This window comes from Rhinopithecus bieti, unplaced genomic scaffold (assembly GCF_001698545.2).
Source record: "Rhinopithecus bieti isolate Rb0 unplaced genomic scaffold, ASM169854v2 scaffold_5924, whole genome shotgun sequence".
NCBI lineage: Eukaryota > Metazoa > Chordata > Mammalia > Primates > Cercopithecidae > Rhinopithecus > Rhinopithecus bieti.
The window spans coordinates 1,077,299-1,095,984 of record NW_016805189.1 but is presented as its reverse complement, the minus strand read 5'-3'; the positions used below and the strand labels follow the sequence as shown (position 1 = coordinate 1,095,984).

Genomic DNA, 18,686 nt, shown 5'->3' with positions numbered 1-18,686 from the left:
TAGTGGTGAAGCCTGAGACTGTGGTGCACTCATCACCCAAGTGCTGCACACTGTACTCAATAAGTAGTTTTTTTTTGGTCCTTCATCCCCCTCCTACCATCTGTTCTTCTGAGTTTCCATTCTTCATCATATCATGTCTGATTTTAAAACATTTGCTCTTTGTGAAGATTTAGTTTGACTTTAAATCATCTGTGGTCAGGCTTTACATTTTGAATAATTTTTTTTTCCTCCCTTACTTTGTTGTGAATAAAAATGAATTCAGGTACTCAAATTATAATGTTGTAAGGGAAGAGAATACTAGGATCACATAAATTCTTCAAAATCAATACCTGAATAATTTTCAAATAGTGATCTTTTATAAAATCATGTCTGAATGACTATATATTTCTGTGTATCAGTATGAGAAAATCTGGTTTGGGTAAGTATGTCTCTCATGCCAATATCTATAGTCTTATTTTGGGTGGTTGTATGTTTTCCAATGGAAGGTTTAGGATTTTAAAAACGGAACCTCTTAAAAAATATTTAATAAGCACAATAACTATCATAATAGTGTACATAGGGATTGTAGGGGAAGGGTATAAAGGGGGAAAATGAGGCAAAGGAAATCAGTAACTGAAAATAAGGTCTAGCTCTCCAAGTGCTCAGTTGTTTGTGAAACTCCTGCCAACTGGTAGACACAGCCTGGCTTTGAAATTGGATGCATTGCCAACTGTGCACACTACACATATTCATCTCTGGCTTGGCTTTGTCACTTTGCAAGGAAGGTAGCTGACATCTGCTGAGCAGGGCAAATCATGCAAAACAGGTTTCTCCACAGGGCTTTGCCTCTTGACTAGGACAGAACCCAGGCTGATGCTAAAGGCTTCCTCCCTCTTTTGAAATAAATCCCCAAAAGAAAGTGCAACTGAAGCAGGCTTGTAAGGAGAGAAATGCAAATGTTGGCACAGAAAATCAGTTGCTTAGGAAATAATGAGTGCAAACCTGTGCATATTTTTAAACATTGGTTATAAAATATATTTGGATATTATCACCAATTGTACTGATGGGTGCAACTATAGATTGTTTTTTTTACTTTGAATAGGAATCATAAACACATAGCCTGACATAACCATGAACTCTAGATCTAGATGACATGATTAAGGAAATCCCAGAACATTGCCACAACTTCATTACTGGTTGCAATGAAATTATATACAGTAGACGCTCTCTCAACCAATCTCCACTTAACCAATTTACTGAATTAACTGTGGTTGTTCATCCTCCATCATAAAATGTACAGACCAATGCCATGGCATGCTCCAGAGCAATAGGTTTCTTTATCTAGCCCCTCTGCACTTCTGCTCCTGCTCCTGCCTGAGTTGTAAACTTCAAAATTTAGAGGCAATTATGTTTGTTCCTAAACCTGTTTATGCCAGCTGTACTTGTTATTTTAACTATGTAATTTAATTAATCTTATATAACCTATGAAATATGAATGTAGTTGTTCTATGAAAACAAAATCCAATGGTTGGGAAAGATTCAATAAGGGTTCATTAGGCAAAAATCTATGGCCAGGCACAGTGGCTCACACTTGTAATCACAGCACTTTGGGAGGCCGAGGTGGGCAGATCACTTGAGGTTAGGAGTTTGAGACCAGCCTTGCCAACATGGCAAAACTCCATCTCTACTAAAAATATAACAATTAGCCAAGAAAGGTGATGCATGCCAGTAATTCCAGTTACTCAGGAGGCTGAGGCACAAGAATTGCTTGAACCTGGGAGGTGGAGGTTGCAGTGAGCAGAGTTGGCTCTACTGCACTCCATGGCACACTCCAGCCTGGGTGTGCCACACAAAACAAACACAAAACAGACAAACAAACAAACATAAAACCTACTGTTAATTACCTAGCAGAAAAACTCTAAAACACTGGGGAAGACCAAAATCTAGGTGGAGGAGGCATTTAGATTGTTATAAATTATTTAAAGTCTCACTGCATTAAAAACCAAACCAAACCAAAATAAAACTGGAAGTCATAAAATATATATTGTGGATATGGTTTAGGCAAACAAACAAAAAGACTTGTAACTATAATCAGCAGAACCATGTTCATAGGAAAGCCTTGACTTTACCCACAAGATTGGCAAAATTGTAAATGAAATGTTTACTTTATGGATCCATATCACATTCTGTAATTCCCCACATTATCTGACTCTTTTGATGAATAGACACTTTTCAATTGGCTCTATATTCTTATCATAATCAGGTAAGATGTCTCTTATTTCAGGGCAACCCAAAGTGTGCTCCTTGCACCACAGCTGTGGCAGCATCTGGATGTTTATTAGGAATTCAGAATCTCAGGTCCCACGTGGGGTGGTGCTCAGGATCTGTGTTTTAACAAACTCTTCAGATGATTCTATGCCCTCCTAAGTCTCATTGGAGAGCCTAAAAAATGTATATAGCCCTTTTGAAAAGCAACGTGAGGCATGACTGGCTCATCAGGAATCATAGACATTTCTTTTGTATTCTTACTCAGCCATCCTGCTTCTAGGAATATTTTCTCAGGAAATAATTCAAAAGAAAAAAAAAGTTGAAAAGCTGAATAAAGATATCTATGTATAAAGATGTCTATAAGAGTACTATTTACAATAACAAAACAATTGGAAGCAATATAGTGATTTAAGAAGAGAAGAAAGGTAAATCACAGGCAGTCAATAAAAATGATAAATATTCAGAGTTTATAAAATGATCAAATGTTTATAATGTAAAATTAGGTAAAAAATGCAACATCCACTTGTTTATAGTTATGCCATAGGAATATCAACAAAAACTAGAAAACCACCAGTTTCACTGTATTAGTGTGATTAGATGATGATTTAGATATCATCTTTAAAAATTATTTCATGCAATTATGTTTCCTATAATGAAAATATCTTAATGGTATCATATGCAAGCACCATTATTTAAAATTCGTACTACACTCTCAACATAAAATTTAAAGACTCTTCCAGCTGTGAAACACTGCTGCCACGTCACTAGCCAGCTGTTGTATGTAAAACATCAAGATCTAATATCTTTGGTGACAGATGGGCATTTTGAAAAATCAGTTTTAACTAAGGATGCTCTCAATACCTGAATTATCTTCATCTTTGCGGATTTTGAGCTTCACCAGGTCTTCACATTGCTGGAGGATCTGAACTGCATCTTCCATGGAACAGTTGTCCAGCCGGATATTATCGATTGCGAGCAATTTATCCCCAAGTTCCAGGGTCCCAGTTCTGTTAGTGAATGCATAGTAACACATGACTAATGATGAGCACTTAACTAGGCCATTTAAAGAGGCATTAAGCATAATGTAGCACTGTGGTAGTCTTTAGAGGAAAAGAGGTTCAACTGTTTTTAAATTGTACTTTATTGACAACTCCCTCCCTTCTTCTAGTCTTATTTGGGTTGCCTGCCATGACATTAAATTGCAGAGTATTAAAACCATTTTTTCTTATACTTTTTTCAATTAAACAAGAACATATATAAGTGTCACTCAGGAAGCATACAATTCCTAGGAAGGGAGGTAATGGGCGAGGGTCTGCATAGACCCGGGTATCCTTGTGTTTCTCCATATTGTTGTATTACTTTTGATCCTTGGTAATCCAGATATTAGGAGAGTGCTGAGAGAATGAGAGAAGGCAAGGTGTAATAGAGTTAGTGGAAGCCTAAGGCTTGAACCTCTGCTATTTCCACTTGCATCTGGAAACTTACTATGGCCGGAGTAGCAAGAAAATTTATAGATGAATCTATAGCTTATTTGGAAAGTGGCCACTGGGACTCTAAAACTGGCTGTGGACCAGGGTAGGTCTGCTGAAAATTTTTAAGGTCCATAATGAAATGAAAAAGTAATATGAATGTAGTATGTATATGTTTCTATGTGCATATATGTATATATACACAGATTTGTAAGAATAGCCTTTTATGCATTATGTCTGTGCCAGAGACTGATAATTGTTTCCCAGCATCCGTTCTCTTTTCCCTTCTTTTAAATTACCCTCTGAAAATGCATGCCCCAGACTCTCTGGTGACCCTCCCCACCTCCTGCCTATAGCTAGAAAATGGTAGCAGGAGGGAGGCAGAGCAAGGTGGCTGAATAGAAGCCTCCACTGACTGTCCTCCTTGCAGGAACACCAAATTTAACAACTATCCATATAGAAAAGCACCTTTGTAAGAACCAAAAATCAGGTGAGCAATCACAGTCCCTGGTTTTAACTTCATATCATTGAAAGAGGCACTGAAGAGGGTAGGAAAGAAGGTCTTGAATTGATGATGCCAGCCCCTCCCCCACCCCTTCTGCAGCAGCCACATGGCATAGAGAGAAAAACTGTGCACTTGTGGGAGGCAGAACACAGTGATGGAGAGACTGTATTGAAACTCAGTGCTACCCTGTCACAGCGGAGAGCATCACTGGGCAGAAGTCAGCTGATATCTACAGAGGGAACATTTAGATCAGCCCTAGGCACAGGGGAATCACCCATTCCAGTGGTCAGAACTTGAGTTCCAGCACGCCTCACTGCTGCACGCTAAAGTGTTTTCGGGTACTAAATAAACTCAAAAGATAGTTTAAAGCCACAAGGACTGCAATTCCTGGACAAATCCTGATGCTGTGCTGAGCTCAGAGCCAGTAGACTTGGGGGGCATGTGACCTAATGAGAAACTAGCTGGGGTGGCTAAGTGAGTGCTTGCAACACCCCTCCCCTAGCCCTACACAGCACAGCTCACAACTCCCGGAGAGATTCCTTCACTCTACTTGAGTAGAGGAGAGGGGAGACTAAAGAAGACTTTGTCTTGCAACTTTGATATCAGCTCAGCCATAGTATGACAGGGCACCGGGCAGAGTCCTAAGGCCCCTTTTCCAGGCCTTAGCTCCCAGACAACATTTCTAGACACACCCAGGGCCAGAAGGGAACCTGCTGCCTTGAAGGGAAGGACCCAGTCCTGGCAACATTTATTACCTGCTGACTAAATATCCCTTGGGCCCTGAATAATCAGCAGCACGGCTGGGTGCAGTGGCTCATGCCTGCAATCCCAGCACTTTGGGAGGCCAAGGTGGGTGGATCACTTGAGACCAGAAGTTCAAGACCAGCCTGGCCAACATGGTGAAACCCCATCTCTACAAAAAATACAAAAATTAGTCAGGCGTGGTGGCACACATCTGTAATCCCAGCTATTCGGGAGGCTGAGGTAGGAGAATCACTTGAGCCTGGGAGGTGGAGGTTGCAGTGAGCTGAGATCACACCACTGCACTCCAGCCTGGGCAACAGAATGAAACTCTGTCTCAAAAAATAAATAAAATTAAATATAATAAAAAAATAAAATCAGCAGCAGTAGCCAGGTAGTACTTGCTGTGGGCCTTAGGTGAGACTGAGTTGTGCTGGCTTTAGGTGTGACCCAGCACATTCCCAGCTGTGGTGGCTATGGGGAGGCTGTTTCTGCTTGAGAAAAGCAGAGGAAACAGTAAAAAGGACTTGCAGCTTAGGTGCCAGCTCTGCAACAGTGGGGTAGAGTACCAAGTGGGCTCTTGGGGTCCCTGATTCTAGGCCTTAGCTCTTGGATGTTTGTGGACCTGCTCTGGGATAGCAGGGAGCCCACTGCCTTGAAAGAAGAGTCCCAGCCCTGGCAGCATTTGCCACAAGGTGACTGAAGAGCCTTTGAGCCTTGAGTGAACATCGGCAATAGTCAGGCAGTACTTGCCATGGGCCTGGAGCAGTGGTGGCCATGGGGAGAGACTTCTTTACTTGTAGAAAGGATGGGAAAGACTTCGTCTTGTGGCTTGGGTGCCAGCTCAGCTATAGTAGAATAGAGCACCAGGTGGATTCCTAAGGTTTTTGTCTCTAGGACCAGGTTCCTGGATGGCATCTCTAGACCTGCAAGGGGCCAGGGGGAGCTCACTGCCCTGAAAAGAAGGATACTATCTTGCCTGGCTTTGCCACCTGCTGATTATAGAGCCTTTGATCCTTGAGTGAACATGGACTAGTAGTAGCCAGATAAGGATTTACTGGCAGCCTTACTTGAGACCTAGTACCATGTTGGCTTCAGGTCTGAACCAGCATTGTCCCAATGGTGGTGACCACAGGGGTGCTTGTGTCACCCCCTCACCCCTCAGCTTCAGGTAGCTCAGCACAGAGAGAAAGACTATATCTGTTTGGAAGAAAGGGAAGAGAACAAGAGTCTCTGCCTAGTAATCCAGATAATTCTTCTGGATCTTACCCAAGACCACTAAGGCAGTATTTCTGAGTCTGCAAGAGTCATAGTGTTACCGGACTTGGGGTGCCCCCTAATGGAGATACAGGTGAAGTGACCAAAAACTTAGATCACAACACGCAAGTCCCTTCAAATACTTGGAAAGCCTTCCCAAGAAGGACAGGTACAAACAAGCCCAGACTGCAAAGACTATAATAAATACCTAACTCTTTAGTTCTCAGACACCAGTGAACATTCACAAGCATCAAGACCATCCAGGAAAACACGACCTCACCAAGTGAACTAAATAAGGCACGAAAGACCAATCACAGAGAAACAGAGATATGTGGTCTTTCATACAGAGAATTCAAAATTACTGTTTTGAGGAAACAATGAAGTTTTGAGTCTGTGATAATACAGATAAAAAATTCAGAATCCTATTAGATAAATTCAACAAAGAGATTGAAATAATTGAAAAAAAAATCCAGCAGAAATTCTGGAGTTGAAAAATGCCATTGACACACTAAAATATTGCATCAGAGTCTCTTAACAACATAATTGATCAAGCAGAAGAAAGAATTAGTAAGCTTGAAGACAGGATATTTAAAAATACATAGCCAGAGAAGACAAAATAAAAAAGAAAAAAAGAAAAAAAGAAAAAAAAAAACAAAAACCCCAAAAAACTGGGTCAGGCATGGTGGCTCACGCCCATAATCCCAGCACTTTGGGAGGCCGAGGTAGCCAGATAACCTGAGGTCGGGAGTTTGAGACAAGCCTGGGCAACATGGCAAAACCCCATCTCTACTAAAAATACAAACACACACACACACACACACACACACACACACACACACACACACACACAAAGCTGGGCGTGGTGGTGTGTGGCTGTAATCCCAGCTACTTGGGAGGCTGAGGCAGGAGAACTGCTTGAACCCAGGAGGCAGAGGTTGCAGTGGGCCAAGATTGCACCACTGCACTCCAGCCTGGGCATCAAAGTGAGACTCCATCTCAAAACAATCAATCAAACAAACAAATAATGGCGCACACCTACAAGATCTAAAAAATAGCCTCAAAAGGCCAAATCTAAGAGTTACAGGCCTTAAAGATGAGGTAGAGAGAGAGATAGGGGTAGAAACTTTATTCAAAGGGATAATAACAGAGAACTTCCCAAACATAGAGAAAGATATCAATATTCAAGTATAAGAACCTTATAGACCACCTGTGGGAATTTCAGCAACTACAGATGCAAAATAACTGAAATCATAACAGTCTCTCAGACCACGGCACAATCAAATTAAACTCAAGGTTAACAAATTCACTCTAAGTCAAGGTTTTATGGACAGAATTATGATCTTCTTGGGATGGAGCCCCTTGCAGGAGGGGGAGCCATGGTCTCTCTGGTTCAGTTGACTTAGCCTTTCCTGCCTGCTGGCTCTGGAGAGTCTGGGCGGTCTGGATGAGGGTGGTCCCCAAAGCACAGTGCACCTGCTCTGTCAAGGGGCAGGCAGACTGCTTCTTTAAGAGGGTTCCTGACACCGTTCCTCCTGACTGGGTGCGACCTCCCAACAGGGGGCTCCAGGTCACCAGATGGGCATCACGTCAGTGCCCCTCTGGAACAGAGCTCTCAGAGGAAGGAGCAGCCTCCCATCTTTGCTGTTTTGTAGCCTTCACTGGCGATACATCCAGGTGCAGGAGGGACCCAGGCTTGGGGTCTGGAGTGGACCCCCAGCAAACCACAACAGCACTACAGAAGGGGGGCCTGACTGTTAAAAGAAAAACAAATAAACAGAAAGCAACAACCGTAACATCATCAATAAAAAGACCCCACAAAAACTCCACTCACAGGTCAGCAACCTCAAAGATTGAAGGCAGATAAGCCCACAAAGATGAGAAAGAATCAACATAAAATTGCAGAAAACTCAAAATGCCAGGGTGCCTCTTCTCTTCCAAATAACTGCAATACTTCTTCAGCAAGGGCACAGAACTGGGCTGAGGCTGAGATGGCTGAATTGGCAGAAGTAGGCTTCAAAAGGTGGGTAATAATGAACTTCACTGAACTAAAGGAGCATACTCTAACACAATGCAAATAAGCTAAGAATCATAATAAAACATCACAGGAGCTGATGACCAGAATAGCCAGTTTAGTGAGAAACATAAATGACCTTATGGAGCTGAAAAACACAACATGATAACTTCACAATGCAATCACAAGTGTCCATAGCCAAACAGACTAAGTCGAACAAAGAATCTCAGAGTTGAAGACTATCTTTCTGAAATAAGACAGGCAGACAAGAATAGAGAAAAAAGAATAAAAAAAAATAAACAAAACCTCCAAAAAGTATGGGATTATGTAAAAAGACCAAATCTATGACTGATTGGGGTACCTGAAGGAGATGGGGAGAACAGAACCAAGTTGGAAAACACACTTCAGAATATAATCCAGGAGAACTTCCCAAGCCTAGCAAGATAGGCCAATATTCAAATATAGGAAATCCAGAGAACCTCAGTAAGATACTACAGGAGAAGATCAACCCCAAGACACATAATCACTGGATTCTCTAAAGTCAAAATGAACGATAAAAACGTTAAGGGTAGCCAGAAAGAAAAGCCAGGATGCCTACAAAGGGAAGCCCATCAGACCAACAACAGACCTCTACAGAAACCTACAAGCCAGAAGAGTTTGGGGGCCAATATTCAACATTCTTAAAGAAAATAATTTCCAGTCCAGAATTTCATACCTGGCCAAACTAAACTTCATAAGTAAAGGAGAAATAAGATCCTTTTCTGACAAGTAAATGCTGAGGGAATTCGTCACCACCAGGCCTACCTTGCCAGAGCTCTTGAAGGAAGTGCTAAATATGGAAAGGAAAAACCATTACTAGCCACTACAAAAACACACTGAAATACACAGACCAGTGACACTAAGAAGCAACCACATAAACAAGTTTACAAAATAACCAGCTAGCATCATGATGACAGGATCAAATTAATACATATCAACACTAAACTTAAATGTAAACAGGCTAAGTACCCCAGTTAAAGGACACAGAATGGCAAACTGGATAAAGAGAGCGCCAAGACCTATTGGTATGCTGTCTTCAAGAGACCTGTCTCACATGCAATGACACACATAGGCTCAAAATAAAGTGATGGAGGAAAATTTATCAAGCAATGAAAAACTGAAAAAAGAAGAGCCTGTACTCCTAGTTTGTGACAAAAGAGATTTTAAACCAACAAAGATATAAGAAAATGTTCTATTCAAAAGAAGAGCTAAGTATCCCAAATGCATATGCACCCAATACAGGAGCACCCAGATTATAAAGAGAATTCATAGAGACCTACAGAGAAACTTATACTCCCACACAGTGATAGTGGGAGATTGTAACACCCCACTGACAATATTAGACAGATCACTGAGACAGAAAATTAACAAAGATATTCAGGACTTGAACTCAGCTCTGGATCAAGTGGACCTGATAGATATCTACAGAACTCTCCACTCCAAAACAACAGAATATATATTCTTCTCATTGCCGCATATATTCTTCTCATTGCCGCATGACACTTACTCTAAAATTGATCACATAATTGAAAGTAAAACATTCCTCAGCACATGCAAAATAACCGAAATCATAACAGTCTCTCAGATCACAGCACAATCAAATTAAACTCAAGATTAAGAAATTCACTCTAAACCACACTACTACTTTGGAAATTGAACAGCCTGCCCCCAGGTGACCCTCGGGTGAATAATAAAATTAAGGCAGAAATCAAGAAATTCTTTGAAACTAATGAGAACAAAGAGACCAATAATGAGTTCTGAAATAGAGACAGTAATAAATAGTGTCTACCAACCAAAAAAAGTCACAGGACTGCATGGATTTACAGCTGAATTCTAACAGAGGTACAAAGATAAGCTGGTACTATTTCTTCTGAAACTATTCCAAAAAATTGAAAATGAGGGACTTGTCCCTAACTCATTTTATGAGGCCAGTATCATGCTGATACCAAAACCTGGGAGAGATATTCAACAACGAGAAAAAACTTTGGGCTAATACCCTTGATAAACATGGATGCAAAAATCCTCAATAAAATGCTGGCAAACTGAATCCAGCAGTACATTAAAAACGTTTATCCACCATGATCAAGTTGACTTCATCCCTGGGATGCAAGGTTGGTTCAACATACACAAAACAATAAATGTGATTCATTATATAAACAGAACTAAAGACAAAAACTACATAATTATCTCAATAGATGCAGAAATGGCCTTCAATAATATTCAACATCCCTTCGTTTAAAAACTCTCAATAATCTAGGTATTGAAAGAGCATACTTCAAAATAGTAAAAGCCATATAGGACAAACCCATAGCCAATATCATACTGAATGGGCAAAAGCTGGAAGCATTCACCTTGAAAACCAGCACAAGACAAGGATGCCCTCTCACCACTCCTATTCAACATAGTATATTGGAAGTTCTGACCAGGGCAATCAGGCAAGAGAAAAAAATAAAGGGTATTCAAATCAGAAGAGAGGAAGTCAAATTGTCTTTGCAGATGACATGATCTTTTATCTAAAAAACCCCATCATCTCAGCCCAAAAGCTTCTCAAGCTGTGAAAAGCAACTTCAGTAAAGTCTCAACATACAAAATCACTGTGCAAAAATCACTAGCATTCTTATACACCAACAATAGGCAAGCAGAGAGCCAAATAATCAAAGAACTCCCATTCACAATTGCTACAAAGAGAATAAAATCCCTAGGAATACAGCTAATAAGGGAAGTGAAGGACCTCTTCAGGGAGAACTACAAACCAGTGTTCAAAGAAATCAGAGAGGACACAGACAAATAGAAACACATTCCATGCTCACGGATAGAAAAAATCAACATCGTGAAAATGACCACACTGCCCAAAGTAATTTATAGATTTAATGCTATGCCCGTTAAACTACCTTTGACATTCTTGACAGAATTAGAAAAAAACTGTTTTAAAATTCATGTGGAATTAATAAAGAGCCCGTATAGCCAAACCAATCCTAAGCTAAAAGAATAAAGCTGGAGGCATCATACTACTCAACTTCAAACTATAGTACAAGGCTACAGTAACCAAACAGCATGGTACTGGTACAAAAATAGACATATAGACCAAAGGAACAGAATACAGAACTCACAAATAAGACCAAACACTCATAACCATCTGATCATCAACAAATCCGACAAAATCAAGCAATGGGAAAAGGATTCCCTATTTAATAAATGGCACTGTGAGAACTGGCTAACCATACAAAGAAAACTGAAACTGGACCCCTTCCTTACATCTTATATAAAATAAAATAAATACAATAAAATAAAATAAGATGGATTAAAGACTTAAATCTAAATCTCAAAACTATAAATACCCTAGAAGAAAATCTAGACAATACCATTCAGGACATAGGTACAGGCAAAGATTTCATGACAAAAATGCCAAAGGCAATGACAACAAAAGCAAACACTGATAAATGGGATCTAATTAAACTAAAGAGCTTCTGCACAGCAAAATAAACTATCATCAGAGTGAATAGACAACCTACAGAATGGGAAGAAATTTTCACAATCTATCCATCTGACAAAGGGCTAATATCCAGAGTCTGTAAAGAACTTCACTTCTCAAAAGAAGATATTTATGAAGCCAGCAAACATATGAGAAAAAGCTCATCATCACTGATCATTAGAGAAATACAAATTGAAATCACAATGAGATATCATCTGATGCCAGTCAGAATGGCAATTATGAAGAAGTAAAGAAACAACAGATGTCAGTGAGATTGCAGAGAAAAAGGAATGCTTTTACACGGTTGGTGGGAATGTAAATTAGTTCAACTATTGTGAAAGACAGTGTGGCAATTCCTCAAAGATCTAGAAGCAGAAATACCATTTGACCCAGCAATCCCATTACTGGATATATACCCAAAGGAATGTAAATTACTCTATTATAAAGATACATGCATGTGTATGTCCACTGCAGCACTATTCACAATAGCAAACACATGGAATCAACCCAAATGCCCATTAATGATAGGCTGGATAAAGAAAATGTGATACATATACACTATGGAAATACTATGCAGCCATAAAAAGGAATGCGATCATGTCATTTGCAGGTACACAGATAGAGCTAGAAGCCTTTATCCTCAGCAAACTAACACAGAAACAGAAAACCAAACACTGCGTGTTGTCACTTATAAGTGGGAGCTGAACAACGAGAACACATGAACATACTGGAAGCAACACCACACAGTGGGGCCTCTCATGGGTGAGATGATGGGAGGGAGACCATCGGGAAGAACAGCTAATGGATACTGGGCTTAATACCTAGATGATAGGTTGATCTGTGCAGCAAACCATGGCACATGTTTACCTAAGTAACAAACCTGCACATCCTGCACATGTACCCTGGAATTTAAAATAAAATTTGAAGAAAAAAAAAACCATGAGGAATTTTTTAAACTATACAAACACATGGAAATGAAACAACATGCTTCTGAGTGACCTGTGGGCCAATGAAGAAATTAATAAGAAAGTTAAAAAATGTATTGAAACAAATGATAATGGAAGCACAACATACTAAAGCCAATGGGATACAGCAAAAGCAGCACTAAGCAGGAAATGTTTAACTATAAGTGCCTACATCAAAAAAGAACAAAGACGTCAAATAAATAAACTAACAATGCATCTTAAAGAATCAGAAAAACAAGAGCAAACTGCATCCAAAATTAGTGGTAGAAAATAAATAATAAAGATCAGAGCAAAAATAAATGAATTTGAAAAGAAGAAAACAATGCCAAGATCAATGAAACAAAATGTTTTTAAAAAGGTGAACAAAATGGACAAAGCTTTAGCCAGACTAATAACAAAAATAAAAAAAAGGAGAAAACCCAACTAAATAAAGTCAGAGATGAAAAAGGAGACATTAGAACTGATATCACAGAAATTCAAAGAATCATTAGTGGCTACTATGAGCAACTATATGCCAATAAATTAGAAAAGCTAGAGGAAATGAATAAATTTCTAGACTCATACAATGTACCAAGATTGAACTATGATGTAATTCAAAACCTGAACAGACCAGTAATAAGTAACAAGATTGAAGTCATAATAAAAAGTCTCCAAGTAAGGCAAAACCTGGGACCCAATGGCTTCACTGCCGAATTCTATCGAACATTTAAAGAACTAATAACAATCTTACTCAAACTATTCTGAAAAACAGAGGAGGAAATCCTTCCAAACTCATTCTATGAGGCCAGTATTACCATGGTAACAAAATCAGACAAAGATACACACACACACACACACACACACACACACACACACACACACACACAAAAGAAAGAAAAACAAAACGAAAACTATGGGCCAAAACCTCTAATGAACATTGATGCAAAAATCCTTAACAAAATACTAGCAAAGTGAAGTCACAAATACATTAAAAAGATGATTCACAACCAAGCTGGATCACAACCCAGAGATTCAAAGATGGTGCAAGCTATGCAAATCAATCAGTGAGACACATCATGTCAATAGAATAAAGGACAGGAATCACATGATCATTTCTATTGATGCTGAAAAAGCATTTGAAAAAAATTTAACATCACTTCAGGATAAAAATCCTCAAAAAACTGGGGTATAGAAGAAATATACCTCGACACAATAAAAGCCATATACAACAGAGCTGCTGCTAGTATCATACTGAATGAAAAACTGAAAGCCATTCCATTCCTCTAAGATCTGGTACACATCAAGGATGCTCACTGTCACCACTGTTATTCAACACGGTGCTGGAAGTCCTAGCTAGAGCAATCCCACAAGGGAAAGATAAAAAGTATATCAACATTGGAAAGGAAGAAGTCAAATTATCCTTCTTTGCAGATGGCATGATCTTACATTTGGAAAAACCTGAAGACTCCACAAAAAAAACTATTAGAGCTGGTTAAAAAAATTCAGTAAAGTTGCAGGCTTCAAAATCAATAATACAAAAATCAGTAGCATTTCTATATGCCAACAGTGAACAACCTGAAAGAGAAATTAAAGAAGCAATCCCATTTACAAGAGCCACAAATAAAATCAAATACGTAGAAATTAACTTAATGAAAGAAGTGAAAGATCTCTACAATGAAAACTGTAAAACACTGATGAAAGAAATTGAAGAGGACGCAAACGAATAGAAAAAACTACATGTTTATAAACCAGAAGACTCAATATTGTTAAAATGTCCATACTACCCAGAGCAACCTACATATTCAATACTATCTGTATCAAAATACCAATGACAGTCTTCACAGAAATAGATAAAGTATCCTAAAATTTATACTGAACCACAAAAGACCTAGAATACCCAATGCCATCCTGAGCAAAAAGAACAAAATTGGAAGAATCCCATTATCTGACTTCAAATTATACTACAGACATACAGTAACCCAAACACCATGGTACCGGCATAAAAATACACACATAGACTAATGGAACAGAACAGAGAACCCAGAAATAAATCCACATACCTACAGTGAACTCATTTTTGACAAAGGTGCCTAGAACATACACTGGGGAAAAGACAATCTCTTCAATAAATGGTGCTGGGAAAACGGAATATCAACATGCAGAAGAATAAAACTAGACAGCTATTTCTTGCCATATACAAAAGTCAAATCAAAGTGGATTAACAACTTAAATCTAAGACTTCAAACTGTGACACTACCACAAGAAAACACTGGGGAAACTCTCCAGGACATTGGTCTGGGCAAATATGTCTTAATACCTCACAAGCATGGGCAACCTAAGCAAAATGGACAAATGGGATCACAACAAGTGAAAAAGCTTTTTCATAGCAAAGAAAAAAAAAATCAACAAAGTGAAGAGACAGCTCACATAACAGGATAAAATATTTGCAAACTATCCATCTGACAAGGGATTAATCACCAGAATATACATGGAGCTCAAACAAGTCCATAGGAAAAAAAATCTAGTAATCCTATTAAAAAATGGCCAAAATATTTGAATAGTCATTTCTCAAAAGAAGACATACACATGGCTAACAGGCATATGAAAAGATGCTCAACATCAGTGGTCATCAGAGAAATGCAAATCAAAACTACAATGAGACATCATCTGACCCTAGTTAAAATGGTTTTTATCCAAAAGACAGGCAATAACAAATGCTGGAGAGAATGTGGACGAAAGGGAACCCTGTATACTCTGTTGATGGGAATGTAAATTGGTACAACCACCATAAAAACAGCTGGAGGTTCCTCAAAAAACTAAAAAGAGAGCTACCATATGATCCAGCGATCCCACTGCTGGGTATATACCCAAAAGAAAGGAAATCAGAATATTGAAGAGATATCTGAACTCCTATGTTTGCTGCAGCACTGTTCACAACAGCCAAGATTTGGAAGCAACATAAGTGTCCATTGAGAGATAAATGGATAAAAGAAATGTGGTACGTATATACAACAGAGTTCCATTCAGGCATAAAAAAGAACAAGATCCTGTCACTTGCAACGCATTAGATGGAACTGGCAGTCATTATGTTCAGTGAAATAAACTAGGCACAGAAACACAAACATCACATGTTCTCACTTATCTGTGGTATTTAAAAATCAAAATAATTGAACTCATGGAGATAGAGAGTAGAAGGATTGGTACCAGAGGCTAGGAAGGGTAGTGGGGGGCGGTCAGGGTGGGGAAAGTAGGGATGGTTAATGGGTACAAAAAAAATAGAATGAATAAGACCTAGTATTTGATGGCACAACAGGGTGACTATGGTCAGTAGTAATTTAACTGCACACTTAAAAATAACTAAAAGAGTATAATTGGATTGCTTGTAACACAAAGGATAAAAGCTTGAGGGGATGGTACCCTGTTTTCCATGATTTAATTACCATGTATTGCATGCCTTATCAAAATATCTCTTGTATCCCATAAATATATATACCAACTATATACCCACAAAAATTAAAAAGTAAAAAAAATGGTCATAACTGACAAGCTGCTAGGATGGCTCCCTCAGCCCTGGATTGCCTGCCTATCTCCCAACTGTTATAAGAGAGAAACTTCTGTCTTGTTTGATCCACTGTCTTTAGATGTCTCTTTGTCATAGCAGTGGAGCCTGTACATACATACCTAAACTCATACAATGTCCTTCCTACTTTTCGAATGTTAAAGTATTTCTTGGGCTGGATGTGGTGGTTCACACCTGTAATCCCAGCACTTTGGGAGGCTGAGGTGGGTGGATCACCTGAGGTCAGGAGTTTGAGACCAGCCTGGCCAACATGGCGAAACCCCCGTCTCTAGTAAAAAATACAAAAATTAGCCGGGCATGGTGGTGCACACCTGTAATCCCAGCTACTTGGGAGGCTGAGGCAGGAGAATCACATGAACCCAGGAGGCAGAGGTTTCAGTAAGCCGAGATCTTACTGCTGCACTAGAGCATGGGTGACAGAGGAGACACTCTGTCTCAAAAAAAAAATAAAAAATAAAAAAAAATAAAATATTTATTTAATAAAATAATTGTGATAATAGGTTGAAATTTTTTTAAGTCCTGAATTGGAAAATAAAAGAAAGTTAATGGTCTTATATCAGTATCCTCACTCATTTAAAATATTTTATTTATGAAATTAAAATTTGAGACTTCCTGATTTTGATGGTATACGGGCCAAATAGGTGACATGAACATTTTAACACTCAAGAATCTTGCTTGCCCAGAGGGGATATTCTGGTAACAGCAAAACTCTTGCACAAGTTATCACCTCTGTTTGGGTAACTCTAATAAGTGCTGCTACTTTCAGAGTTTTTGTTTTTGGTCAGAAAATGAATGGAAGATGATCAGTGAAGGACAGCCTATGCTAGACTCATGAGAGACCCTAAGAAATGTTTTCAGCTGTGTATAAATAAATTGATAAGCAGGAGGAGATCCATGGAGCCACTGCAACTAGGGATGTCAAATATGATCAATTAATAGTGGCTGCTTGGAAGTTTTTGAAAATACAGTGACCCATTAGAAAGGTTTGCTTTGGGTGTGGAAGGTATCATGTATACTTAAATTAAGAGAGGGCTTAAAATGAATCAGAAAACCTATTTTCCTTACCTGTGTGCCACACTTCCTTTCTTGATATCTGAAATGACGAGGGGGTCTCCTGGTTTTCTACTAGATGGTGCTGTAATAATGGAGATAGAATAATCACATCTTCATATCCATTATTCACCCTTTACTGTACATTTCCCCTGTTTTATAATAACTTAATGCAAGTAATGTTTGTATACAAAACAAAGATGGTCAGCAAATTAATTAGCAAGTATGCACATTATATCTATACAAATGTTTGTGTTGAAATATTTACAAACAAAAACTAAAGCAATGCCACTTTAAATTTGTAATTAGAGAAAGGAATTGGATAAGTACTCATTAGATTTAAATCTATTTTAATAAGCAATTCCCAAGAGAGGACCTGAAGGGTGGGTACCTCAGTTGGAGAGTATTAAAATCAATTGGGGGCTCCCCTTAGTTACTCCTTCTTCTATTCCTTTCCAGTGAGGAGACACCACTGTTGATGGGAATATGCCATATTACTCCAGTGTAGAATGGGAAAGTGGATAAGAATCACTGATTTAAAGTTCCTTTTTTTTGGCTAGGCACAGTGGCTCATGCCTGTAATCCTAGCACTTAGAGAGGCTGAGGCAGGAGGATCACCTGGGGTCAGAAGTTCGACATCAGCCTGACCCCATCTCTACTAAAAACACAAAAATTAGAAAGGCGTGGTGGTACATGCCTATAGTCCCAGCTACATGGGAGGCTGAGGCAGGAGAATTGCTTTTACCCAGGAGGCAGAGGTTGCAGTGAGCCGAGATCACACCACTCACTCTAGCCTGGGCAACAGAGCAAGACTCTGTCTCAATAAATAAATAAATAAATGAAGTTCTTTTTTTTTCTCCACAAGGAAATCTTTTGCTAGATGGACTCTAAATCTTTAAATTCTGCTCACAAATTCATACTTAGAAAGCTCCTGGAATGTGACTCTTTTTTTTTTTAGTAAATATTTTGTTATTAGTTAACTAAATTTTATATATGCTGATATTCTAAACATGTACATGTAACTTTTATTACATTTATAGATAAAACTATTATACTGCACAGTGATCAGTTTTGGGCTTTATCAATTTTCTTAGGAATATTTCCATTTATGGGAATAAAAAACAATTAGAAATGAGCCTACTTAGAATTAACCCTAGAAACTAATTATAGTCCATATAAATACAAAAAATCATCTTGACTTAGAGATTTACATTTAATTCAGGAATCTGATCCTTAAAATTAGCCATACAACATTTGTGAAAAACAATTTGCCTCTGAAAGGAGACATTTTGCCAACCTGAAGGCTGGAGAGGCTTCCTTCTAGAGATCATTAACAGGCCCCTAAAGTAAGATTTTATTATAAACAGTCTG

General features: G+C 38.8%; 1 protein-coding gene across 3 annotated transcripts in view; it reads right to left on the bottom strand.

Annotated features, from left to right (window-relative positions):
- Positions 1 to 18,686, bottom strand: part of GRIP1 (glutamate receptor interacting protein 1) — a 298,768-nt gene that overhangs the window by 57,043 nt on the left and 223,039 nt on the right. For all 3 annotated transcript variants that reach the window (XM_017871570.1, XM_017871572.1, XM_017871571.1), the window contains 2 exons: positions 17,331 to 17,400; positions 3,109 to 3,254 (listed from right to left, as the gene is read on the bottom strand). In XM_017871570.1, the coding sequence (XP_017727059.1) occupies positions 3,109 to 3,254; positions 17,331 to 17,400 (216 nt within the window). The remainder of the gene's footprint in view (positions 1 to 3,108; positions 3,255 to 17,330; positions 17,401 to 18,686) is intronic.